Below are 12760 nucleotides of genomic sequence, written 5' to 3' on the forward strand. Positions count from 1 at the left end.
CAGCTGTATTGGGTGCCTTTTGCTAAGTATCGGGCTACAAAGATGAAGGGTACTTACTTAGCCTCTGCTATACAGGAAGCACAGTCTAACGCCTGGTTGAATATTTTTATAGAAGAAGTGTTTTTAAAGGAGTTCTAGGAGAGGACAAATAGAGAAACAACCAAAACACCGAGGAGTTCTAGGAGCATACTAAAAGATGACTTAACTCCACCATAACGAGAAGACTGTTACAAGGGAAGGGCCCCATTGAGGCTGAAAGGCAAAGGGCAGCTGGGCAGGGAAGGCCCCTGCCAGCTCGTAGAAGCAGTGTGCAAAGCACAGGGGCACGAAGGAGCATGGCCACGCTTCCTCATGCTGTAGCTCCGTCCTGTTTCTACCTGATAGAACCCTGAGCGAACGAACTATCCCCTGCTGCTTCCTTTCAGAGAAAGATTGCTGTTTTCTGCTTTCTCAGCAGATAGCTAGCAGAAGATTAGTCCTCATCTTTCTTTGCTGAATAATTGAATAAGCTATTTAACCAGTCATGTCTCTTCCTTTCTCACCCCTGGACCTTTGCTATGTCCTCCCCTCCTTCTGTGGCCCTGCCTCATTTCTGCTGACTGAAATTCTGCTCCTATTTCCAGAAACAGTTCCTGTGCTACTTCTTCACCAACGTTTCTCCTGTCTTCTAGACTGCAGGTTCAAGTAACTCAGCTTCAGACTGTCAGAACAGGTGTCCACACCTCTAGCATGGTGCTTCTCCTTACCTTGGATGTTAGTTACTTTTTTACAGATTTGCCGGGTAAATCAGAAAGTCCAAAGATAAGGTCTGCATCTTAATTTTTCTGCCCCCTGTAGCCAAAATTAGAATACTGCTAACATACACCATTGAAAATGTGAGTAAATGGGTAATCACATTCCTAGTGTCCCCTCAATACATTCATAATCCTTCATAGAACATGCTCCTTGATGACGAGTATTTATTGAAAACATGTAAATTGGCTTCTGTTCTCTTTGACTCTTTTTTTATTTTGTTGTTAAGTAGGCCCCACCCTGGGCATGGAGCCCCCCACAGGGTTTGAACTCATGACCCTGAGATCAAGATCTTAACTGAGTGAGCTATGAGTCGGATGCTTAACTGACAGAGCTACCCAGGCGCCCCTCTCTGGGTCTTGAAGGCTACATAGCTCATAAAAATAATAATAATAAATGTTGGAAAAGAATGGATGTTTCAAAAGAAAATTTTAAGTTACTTTGTAAAACTGCAAGGGCTTGGTGATAATTATATAAGAGCTCTCCAGAGAAGCAGACCAATACGATGAGGGTGTACATATGTATGACTAAACAGGTTTATTGTAAGGAATTGACTCACACGATTATGGCACCCAGTAGGTGCACAGTTTGTAGGGCAAGACAGCAGGCTGGAAAATTAGGCAGGATTTTATTGTAGCCTTGAATTCAAAATTCACAGAGTAGGATTTCTGTGTCCTGGTCTTGTGGTAGAGTTCCATCTTTCTGGGAGACACCCAGTTTTGCGCTTAGGGCTTCATGGATGAGGCCAGTGCACATTATTGAGGGCAATCCCCTTTAAAGTCAGCTGATTATAAATACGAACATCTACAAAATACTTTCATTGCATCACATAAATTAGTGTTTGATAACAAAACCAAACACATAATGTAGACAGGTTGGCACATAAGCTAAATATAAGCAAAAGTGCTACCGTATTTCTCTATCATATATAAGAAGGTCATAATGGCCAGGTTATTTTGTCTGTATTAACTAGTAGGACTTTTACAGTTTTGCATTTTTGTGCCCAGGAGCAATTTATTTTGTGGAGCAGAGGCCCCACAACTTTTTTTGTTGTTGTTGTTCAGTCTTTGCACAAAGTCCAGGGGGTCTTGTCTTTGTCCAGATGAGGAAGATGAGGCTCTGAAGCACTCAGTCCCATCCCCCTGAGTCAGTACCACACACACAGCTTGTTTTTTCTGTCTCCTCACTTCTCCCCACTTTTGTTCTTGAGATAGGCAAATAAAATCCCCCCAAATTGTGACTGTTTATTCATTCAAGGTTTGTTTTTTTTTAAGCCTTAATACTTCTTATCAATTATATGTAGAGATAAAACAGTTTGTTTCCCAAATATTTTTAAAGCTTCCTGGAGCCTGTGGATTAAGAAGTCGAGTGAGTAGCTATTGTAGAAGCTCTCTTCTCGACCTCTTTCAGTGGGTGATGTAATTGGCTTGCTGTCTCATCTCTGTGTTTAACTTTTGACCACAGAATGTTGTTCTTTCATCTTCCTTCTTGGTTTAAGCAAGAGCTATGGTTATCTACATATGGACCTCTGGCTCCTGACATCAGTGTTTATGTCATATGAAAGTGAGGAAGAATGTACCTTTTTGTACAATGTACCAATCTTCCTTTCTGCTGCATAGAACCTAGAAAAGGAATCATTCCAAAAATTATCTGTGTTCAGGTTTGCAATATTTCGTTGTTTTGATTACTTTCTTCCTGTGTCTGGTTTAATTTAAACCATTCTAAGCACATCCTGAATGACTCTCTGGGGTAGGGAAGCCTGGATTTCAGAGGAAGTCCTGCCTAAGATTTAGAATTCTGGAGAATAAGTTCCTAAATGCAAATAGTTAAAACTTGTTTGTTTAATTAACAGTGAAACTATAGTCAGGGTATTTGGCATACTTGTCAGAGAGACTAAAATTGGTGGGTACTATCATCTTAAGAAAATCTCTGAGGGTGCCTGAGTGGCTCAGCTGGTTCAGTATCCAGCTGTTGATTTTGGCTCAGGTCATAATCATAGGGTCATGAGAGCGAGCCCCATGTTGGGCTCCATGCTAGGAGTGGAGCCTGCTTGGGATTCTCCATCTCCCTCTCCCTCTGCTCACCACCCTCTACCCCCAACATGTGTGTTCTCTCCCCCCCCCTCCAAAAAAAAGAAAATCTCTTTTCTTTAATTCTGTATTACCCTATGGTTTTTGGTTTTTCTTTTTTAGGCAGTTAATTGCTCATTTGCAAGTTTTCTCTAAGTTTTCAAATCCACGCGCCCTATATCTGGAATCCAGATTATATGAGCTATATCTTCAGGTAAGTAAAATAAATTTTTGCCACTGCAGTTCTTTGTGACTTTTCTCTGTTGTTTACCAAAATAACTTTTAGGCTTTTAATAATTGTTGATGAATAGGGCCCATGTCTACATTTTAAGTACTGTGTTGTAAAAATTAATAACTATTTTCTGTATCTTGATAAACAGTTTTAGACTTTAGCTATTTTGTTGATTATAAACACATTTCAGGTGTCTAAACCTTGATCAGCTGTATTAACAGTGGAGGCTGTGTCAAAAGAAGCTAGCTACTTTTCACTTCTAGGTAAGGTAACGTTACAGAGTGCTGGGATTTCAGGATCTATTACACTGAGTAAAAGCTGATAGTTGGAGTAAGTATCTTTTGCAGTCACATGTATAATCTTCAGTTATAGAAAAGATTGCAGAAAAAAATTTAATATCAGAAACAGAGTAAGCATTGGATGTCATTCTAAGCCATCTGGGGAAACAAGATTTCCTTTTTTCATTTGGATGTCTTTTATTATTTTTTTAAAGGTTTTATTTATTCATGATAGAGAGAGAGAGAGAGAGAGAGAGAGATGCAGGCAGACGGAGAAGCAGGCTCCATGCAGGGAACCCAATGTGGGACTTGATCCCGGGTCTCCAGGATCAGGCCCTGTTCCAAATGCAGCGCTAAACCATTGAGCCACCCAGGGATCCCCTCATTTGGATTTTTTTAGATGGAACTTATATGATTTCAGCAGAATTTATCCTCGTTATGCCCATAATTCAGATACTGTTTGTTTATAAAGCCAGAGCTCAAATCTGTAGGAAGCTAAATTCTAAACCATCTGATCTGAGAGGCTCTGTACTAGGCCCTCTTTCCTGGCATCTTACTGACTGCCATTACTTTCACGGCATTATGGGAGCTTTCTGTCATCATGGGACCAGCCCAGCTGGTATGAACCCAAATTTATGTAGGGAATTGGCCTTGACCAGAAGACTGATAAACCCGAGAGTCTGGCATGTAGGATTCAGGGGTCAGAGTTTTGTTTCCACTTAGTTCATTGCACATATTCTGTTCATGCTGCACTTCTGGGAAAATGTAAGGCTGTTGTCAGGGATCACCTTTAACCCACGTCTAAAAAATTTAGATTCTAAGAAATCTAATTTACATTAACCCAAGTAAATTATTATTCCATGGTATGTGTATATGTGACTTCATTAATTTATTCTATAAAATATTATTCTTAGTTGTTGCTACATCAAGATCAAACAGTGCAAAAAATAGCCCTGGATTGTATAATGACATATAAACATCCACATATCCTCCCTTACAGGTAAGTTATTTGAAGCTAAAGAAATGCTATTTCTTTGGCTGATTTTTACCTTTCTACCTGAGCACCTCTTCTAAAATAATTTTGTGAAGGCCTGGGAAATTTCCCTTTTTGACTATAATCGTAAGGCTATTTTCAGGTAAAAAATGAAAACTCAAAGTATATTTGTGTATTAAGAGTGCTTCTCCAAAGATAAGGTAGAAAAGAGAAGGCTATATCATTTCTTGTTGCTTCAGTGATGTCAGAATCTTTGTGATTACTTAGGGAATCATGATCACTCTCTATAAGAACTGAAGAAAGCTTTTGTATTAATCTTTTTTAAATGGCTGAATTGTTGACTAAGTTTTAATTCCTCATAATCACCTTTACTTTTTAAAATTTGAAAACCTGTCATTTCCTGAAAATTTTCCTTTATGAATGTCAACTATAATATATTAATTCGTATTTCTATTATACATATCACTGTACTACTATATTGCATTTTTAAAAAATACCATTGATTATTAACTGATGATTTGTTCTATATTCCGTTTTTAAAGGGAAAACTTGCAAAGATTGCTTGAAGACAGAAGCTTTAAGGAAGAGATAGTACATTTTAGCATTTCTGAAGATAATACGGTAGTGAAAACGGCCCACCGAGCAGCTCTGTTTCCTGTTCTGATGAGGTATTTACCCTGTTTAAAACTGAATTTTTTTAAAAGTTAATTACAAAAGTAATTGTGAATATGGTATTATGATTCATTCAGTGATTATAATGGAATATTCCATTTTTTATTTTATTTTGCTTTTTTTTAACAAAGTCAAATTGTTACAGAGACTTATTTTAAAATATTTTGTCTGTAACATAAGGAAAGATCTTGCCATGCAGTTATTTTAATAATAATGTTAAAATTAAATCCTGTATTCCTCTTAAGTATTATTATTGAGAAATAGTAAAAATAATTCATTCATTTGGTGTATAACTAATTATGAGGTATAAAAGCTGTTGATTTTTGGTATTGATTATTTAAACATTCACATTACAAACCTTTGTTATTAGCTTTAATTGTTTTCATTGAATTTTCTTGGTTGAAAAAGCAATAGTCAGTAACAGTCATCAAATCGTTAGTCTCCTATTCTAAAAAACCCTTTGAGGTTACATTTTACTGAAAATAAAGTAGGGAATCCTTGCTCCTTCTTTGAGGGCTTGGTATGACCTAGCTGCAGACTTCTTGTCCAACCACACCGCTTCCATTCCCTGGCCCCCTTGGAGTCCACCTCAAAGTCAGTGGACCTGCTGGTCCCTGTGCTTGGAACACGTGAGCACTAGCTCTTCTTTTGCATTCAGTCTCCTCTCAAATGTCATTGTCAGGTTGCCTCCCTTCACCACCTTGTGTAAAGTCCCACCTTCCTTTAATCACCTTTTAGTCCCTTAACCTTGCTTTATTTTTCTTCACAATCGTCTGACATAGCCTCTTGTTTATCATTTGTTTCCCCTGCCAGAAGGTAAACTCCATGGCCTATAGTGAATCTAAGCCTAATTAATCTAATTTAATTAATTTTTAATCATAAAGATTTTTTTAAAACCTCTTTTTTCTGTTTTTTTTTTTTTTTTTAATTTGCATATTACCCACACAGTATAGAAGAATTAAGAATTGACTGTGGTGGTAGTGTTTGTGGTTGTCCTTGTCTTGCTGCTGGATTTAACAGTAATGTTTCTGTTGCAGCCCTTCTTAAAATTTGTTTTGCTCCTTCTTGGCGGGGGCTGTCACTGAGATGCTTTCAGGGGCCCACAAGGTTAAATAAAGCTTTTTTCAAAATACTACCCAGGGAGGCGGGGCAAGATGGCAGAAGAGTGGGGTCCCCAAGTCACCTGTCCCCACCAACTTACCTAGATAACTTTCAAATCATCCTGAAAACCTACGAATTCGGTCTAAGATTTAAAGAGAGAACAGCTGGAATGCTACAGTGAGAAGAGTTTGTGCTTCTATCAAGGTAGGAAGATGGAAAAAAAAAATACAGATGGAAAAAAGCATCCAAGGGGGAGCTCATTTTAGATATAAGAACACCTACAGCCTGAAAATAAAAGGTTGGAGAAGCATTTACCATTCAGATGGTCCTCAAAAGAAAGCAGGGGTAGCCATCCTCATATCAGATAAATTAAAGTCTATCCCAAAGACTAGTAAGAGATGAAGAGGGACACTATATCATGCTTAAAGGATCTATCCAACAAGAGGACCTAACAGTCATGAATATTTATGCCCCGAATGTGGGAGCTGCCAAGTATATCAATCAATTAATAACTAGAGTTAAGACATACTTAGATAATAACACTTATACTTGGTGACTTAAATATAGTGCTTTCTACAATCGACAGATCTTCTAAGCACAACATGTCCAAAGAAATGATACACTGGACCAGATGGATTTCACAGATATTTACAGAACTTTACACCAAATGCAACTGAATACACATTTTCCTCAAGTGCACATGGAACTTTCTCCAGAAGAGACCACATACTGGGTCACAAATTGGGTCTTAACCGGTACCAAAAGATTGGGATCGTCCCCTGCATATTTTCAGACCATAATGCTTTGAAACTAGAACTAAATCACAAGAAGTTTGAAAGGATTTCAAACATGTGGAGGTTAAGGACCATCCTGCTCAAAGATGAAAGGGTCAACCAGGAAATTAGGGAAGAATTAAAAAGATTCATGGACACTAATGAGAATGAAGATACAACCATTCAAAGTCTTTGGGATACAACAAAAGCCGTTCTGAGGGGGAAATACATTGCAGTACAAGCATCCATCCAAAAACTGGAAAGAACTCAAATACAAAAGCTAACCTTGCACCTAAAGGAGCTGGAGAAAAAACAGCAAATAGATCCTACACCCAGCAGAAGAGGAGAATTAATAATGATTCGAGCAGAACTCAATGAAATAGAGACCAGAAGAACTGTGGAACAGATCAACAAAACCAGGAGTTGGTTGTTTGAAAGAATTAATAAGATACATAAACCATTAGCCAGCCTTATTAAAAAGAAGAGAGAAAAGACTCAAATTAATAAAATCATGAATGAGAAAGGAGAGATCACCACCAATACCAAGGAAATACAAACGATTTTAAAAACTTATGAGCAGTTATATGCCAATTGTCTTCTAGACAATCTAGAAGAAATGGACTCATTTCTGGAAAACCACAAACTACTAAAACTGGAACAGGAAGAAATAGAAAACCTGAACAGGCCAATAACCAAGAGGAAATTGAAGCAGTCATCAAAAAACTCCCAAGACACAAAAGTCCAGGGCCAGATGGCTTCCCAGGGGAATTCTATCAAACGTTTAAAGAAGAAACCATACCGATTCTACTAAAGCTGTTTGGAAAGATAGAAAGAGATGGAGCACTTCCAAACATGTTCTATAAGGCCAGCATCACCTTAATTCCAAAACCAGACAAAGACCCCACCAAAAAGGAGAATTATAGACCAGTATCCCTGATGAACACAGATGCAAAAGTTCTCAACAAGATACTAGCCAATAGGATCCAATAATACATTAAGAAGATTATTCACCATGACCAAGTGGGATTTATCCCCAGGATGCAAGGCTGGTTCAACACTCGTTAAGCAATCAATGTGATTGATCATATCAACAAGAGAAAAAACAAGAACCATATGATCCTCTCAATAGATGCAGAGAAAGCATTTGACAAAATACTGCATCCATTCCTGATCAAAACTCTTCAGAGTGTAGGGATAGAGTGAACATTTCTCAGTATCTTAAAAGCCATCTACGAAAGGCCCACAGCAAATCTCATTCTAATGGGGAAACACTGGGAACCTTTCCCCTAAGACCAGGAACAAAACAGGGATGTCCACTCTCACCACTGCTATTCAGCATAGTACTGGAAGTCCTAGCCTCAGCAATCAGGCAACAAAAAGAAATAAAAGGCATTCAAATTGACAAAGAAGAAGTCAAACTCTCCCTCTTCGCAGATGACATGATACTGTACATAGAAAACCCAAAAGACCCCACCCCAAGATTGCTAGAACTCATACAGCAATTCGGCAGTGTGGCAGGATACAAAATCAATGCCCAGAAATCATTGGGCATTGATTTTACAATGGCATTTCTATACACGAACAATGAGACTGAAGAAAGAGAAATTAAGGAGTCAATCCCACTTACAATTGCACCCAAAAGCATAAGATACCTAGGAATAAACCTAACCAAAGAGGTAAAGGATCTATACCCTAAAAACTATAGAACACTTCTGAAAGAAATTGAGGAAGACACAAAGAGATAGAAAAATATTCCATGCTCATGGATTGGCAGAATTAATATTGTGAAAATGTCAATGTTACCCAGGGCAATGTACATATTTAATGCAATCCCTATCAAAATACCATGGACTTTCTTCAGAGAGGTGTAACAAATCATCTTAAGATTTCTGTGGAATCTGAAAAGACCCTGAATAGCCAGGGGATTTTTTAATTTTTATTTTTTTTTATTCTTTTTATTTTTTATTTTTTTAGCCAGGGGAATATTAAAAAAGAACACCAGAGCCGGGGGCATCACAATGCTGGATTTCAAGTTGTACTACAAAGCTGTGATCATCAAGGCAGTCTGGTACTGGCACAAAAACAGACATAGATCAGTGGAACAGAATAGAGAATCCAGAAGTGGACCCTCAACTTTATGATAAAGTAATATTCAACAAAACAGGGAAGATTATCCACTGGAAAAAGACAGTCTCTTCAATAAATGGTGCTGGGAAAATTGGACAGTCATGTGACACCATACACAAAGATAAACTCAAAATGGATGAAAGATCTAAATGTGATACAGGAATCCATCAAAATCTTAGAGGAGAACACAGGCAACACCCTTTTTGAACTTGGCCACACCAACTTCTTGCAAGATACATCCATGAAGGCAAGAGAAACAAAGGCAAAAATGAATTATTGGGATTTCATCAAGATAAGAAGCTTTTGCACACCAAAACAGTCAACAAAACTCAAAGACAACCTACAGAATGGGAGAAGATATTTGCAAATGACCTATCAGATAAAGGGCTAGTATCCAAGATCTGTAAAGAACTTATTAAACTCAACAGCCAAGAAACAAAGAATCCAATCGTGAAATGGGCAAAAGACACGAACATTAATTTCACAGAGGAAGACATAGACATGGCCAACAAGCACATGAGAAAATGCTCCGCATCACTGGCCATCAGGGAAATACAAATCAAAACCACAATGAGATACCACCTCACCCCAGTGAGAATGGGGAAAATTAACAAGGCAGGAAACAACAAATGTTGGAGAGGATGTGGAGACAGGGGAACCCTCTTGCACTGTTGGTGGGAATGTGAACTGGTACAGCCACTCAGGAAAACTGTGTGGAGGTTCCTCAAAGAGTTAAAAATAGATCTGCTCTATGACCCAGCAATTGCACTGCTGGGGATTTACCCCAAGATACAGATGCAGTGAAATGCCAGGACATGTGCACTCCGATGTTTCTAGCAGCAATGTCCACAATAGCCAAACTGTGGAAGGAGCCTTGGTGTCCATTGAAAGATGAATGGATAAAGATGATGTGGTCTATGTATACAATGGAATATTACTCAGCCATTAGAAACGACAAATACCCACCATTTGCTTCAACTTGGAGGGACCTGGAGGGTATTATGCTGAGTGAAATAAGTCAATCGGAGAAGGACGAACTTTATATGGTCTTATTCATTTGGGGAATATATAAACATTAGTGTAAGGGAATAATGGGAAAGGAGAGAAAATGAATGAAAATATCAGTGAGGGTGACAAAACATGAGAGACACCTAACTCTGGAAAATGAACAAGGGGTAGTGGAAGAGTAGGTGGGCAGGGGGTTGGGGTGACTGGGTGGTGGGCACTGAGGGGGCGCTTGGTGCAGTGAGCACTGGGTGTTATGCTATATGTTGGCAAATTTAACTCCAATTAAAAAAAATTTTAAAGAAGTACTACTCAGACACCTTTTCCCACTCTGCCAACATTTTTGCTGACAACGCAAAAACAACAGTGTAAAACTGCCAGTGCCTTAGCACTAATCACGACAGTGGCTCCAAACTATACAAGTCAGTCTTCATTGTCACACAGCTGGTGTTTAAGAAGAAAAAACAAACGCTAGTTTCATTTCATGTTCTTGGTGAATCTTAAGCCTTGAGTGCTTGTCTTTGTATTGATTTATATGACAAAATGGGAAGTGCGCATAAAGCACTTCTGAATATTAGTTACCCATTGATTGGCATGTTTTCCAAATAACCAATGCGTGCTACAGAATCATTCACAGCTAAAGATCAATTCAAAGTGCAAGATAGATAGGTTTTAATGTAACAGAGATCACAAAGCTTATTAATAAGACCGGAATCTGCCTTGCAACTAGCCTTTAAGAAACTACCACTTGTTGAGGTCTGGTATAGTATCAAAGTGGAATATCCAGAATTATCTGAAAGTTTATGAAATATTTTTCCCTTCTCCAACTGCATATTTGCTTACGGCTGGCTTTTCTGCAGCTATAACATAATGCAGCTGATTAAATGCAGAAACAGGAAAATCCAGTTATTTTCTAATAAGACAATAAAAAAGGTGGGGAGGAAAAATTAAAGTATGCCTTTAGACTTACTAATTTTTGGTGGGGAAAGGTTTGGAAGATAAAATTTTTCATTAAAAATGTTACTTACATTAACTCATTTTAATTTCTACCAAGATAGGGCACCTAGGTGGCTTAGTAGGTTAAGTGTCTGCCTTCAGCTTGGGTCATGATCCTTGGATCCTGAGATCCAGTCCCACGTCAGACTCCCTGCTTCTCCCTCTGCCCCTCCTTCCTGCTTGTGCATGCTCACACATGTCTTCACACACACTGTCTCTTATGCTCTCTTTCTCAAATAAATAAAATATTTTTAAAAAATAACTTCTACCAAGATAAATATCAGTAAATAAAACTCACACAAAAGCCCTTTGGGGACCTCAAAAATGCTGATGAGTATAAAGGGGTTCTAATATTGAAAAGTTTAAAAACCACGGTGTTTAAATTTTGAATGTTAAAGCAATAACATTTGTTATAAATTAACACTTGTACTAAGAAAGTAAGTCCTATGACTAGGGGGTTTAGTATTTTATCAGGGATGGATGTTGAATCTTATTAGAATGTCTATTAAGCATGGATTAAAATGATAATATTAATTTTTCCAATGAGCCATTGATCTATATCAACTCATTAGACTTTGCTAGTGATTGTTTCTTGCATTCCTGGGGTAAATCCTTACTTGGCTTTAATATTGTTTTAATGCAGCACTGGATTTTGTATTTAGAAATGGGTTTTATGTTTATAAGCAAGAATGGTATATAATTTTATTTTCGTTCATCATCTCATCTCAGTATCACAGTTATACCACCTTCATAAATGGAAAAGGACTGTTCCTTCTTTCTCTTAGCTATGAAACTTCATAGTATGGGAATTAGTTTTCCTTAAAAATTTAAAAAATTCATCTGAGTTCCATGTTTACTCATGATTACTCTTCTGTTCAGGTTTCCTTCTTAAGTTCCTTTTCCTTATTTGTTTTGTTTTGTTTTTTTCTTTTTCAGAAAATTACCCACTTAAGACTTTCCAGTTTCCTTATTTTACTTAGTTGTATTCACTTATTTCCTTTTAATCTACATATTCTTTTCTTTTTTCTTTTTCCTTTTTTTTTTCATTTTCATTTGGCTTGCCTATTTTACTACTTTTTTCCTTCTACAAAGAACCACCTTTTGGCCTTTATTTTTATTATTTTCTTCTTCCTGTTTCCCTAAGCCATAGTTTTTGTTGTTGTCATTGTTTTTCTAAATTTTGTATGTTCAATATCTAATTTCTATTTTCATCCTTCCTTGTTTTATATTTTAAGTCTTTTGAATTGCTATTCTAACCTCTTAGGAAAACAAAATGACTAGCATTATGTTTTAGGATTAATGTGCAAACAAAATAATGTTCTTTGACTTTTTAGAATTTTGTATGGCCGAATGAAGAATAAGACTGGCAGTAAAACTCAGGGGAAATCTGCTTCAGGCACTCGTATGTCCATTGTTCTGAGGTTCCTCGCTGGGACCCAACCAGAGGAGATCCAGATGTTCTTAGACTTGCTGTTTGAACCTGTGAAGCACTTCAAGAATGGTAGCTATCAACTTCCTGCTACTCTGAATGTGTGTTGTCTGCTGTAGACTTTGAATGTCTCAGGGTAGATTTCCCATGCTCTTGGACATCTTCTAATAGGATTATTCTTCCCAATCTCATTGGCGGCCTTTTGGCTAAAGTGTAATCATTTTAAATTTTGATTAAATTAGATGGAGCTCACAGTTGATCCTGGAGATTACCATCATCCATGGATCAATAA

General features: G+C 37.6%; 1 protein-coding gene and 1 long non-coding RNA gene across 2 annotated transcripts in view; one reads left to right on the top strand and one right to left on the bottom strand.

Annotated features, from left to right (window-relative positions):
- Positions 1-12760, top strand: part of UTP20 (UTP20 small subunit processome component) — a 95575-nt gene that overhangs the window by 34356 nt on the left and 48459 nt on the right. The window contains exons 23-26 of the mRNA XM_077846044.1: positions 2985-3075; positions 4286-4371; positions 4908-5033; positions 12374-12540. Of these exons, the coding sequence (XP_077702170.1) occupies positions 2985-3075; positions 4286-4371; positions 4908-5033; positions 12374-12540 (470 nt within the window). The remainder of the gene's footprint in view (positions 1-2984; positions 3076-4285; positions 4372-4907; positions 5034-12373; positions 12541-12760) is intronic.
- The window catches only part of LOC144282425 (uncharacterized), a 31697-nt gene that overhangs the window by 6677 nt on the left and 12260 nt on the right, over positions 1-12760 (bottom strand). The gene's annotated exons all lie outside the window — the stretch shown is intronic.

The sequence above is a fragment of the Canis aureus genome, chromosome 13, assembly GCF_053574225.1.
Source record: "Canis aureus isolate CA01 chromosome 13, VMU_Caureus_v.1.0, whole genome shotgun sequence".
Lineage (NCBI taxonomy): Eukaryota > Metazoa > Chordata > Mammalia > Carnivora > Canidae > Canis > Canis aureus.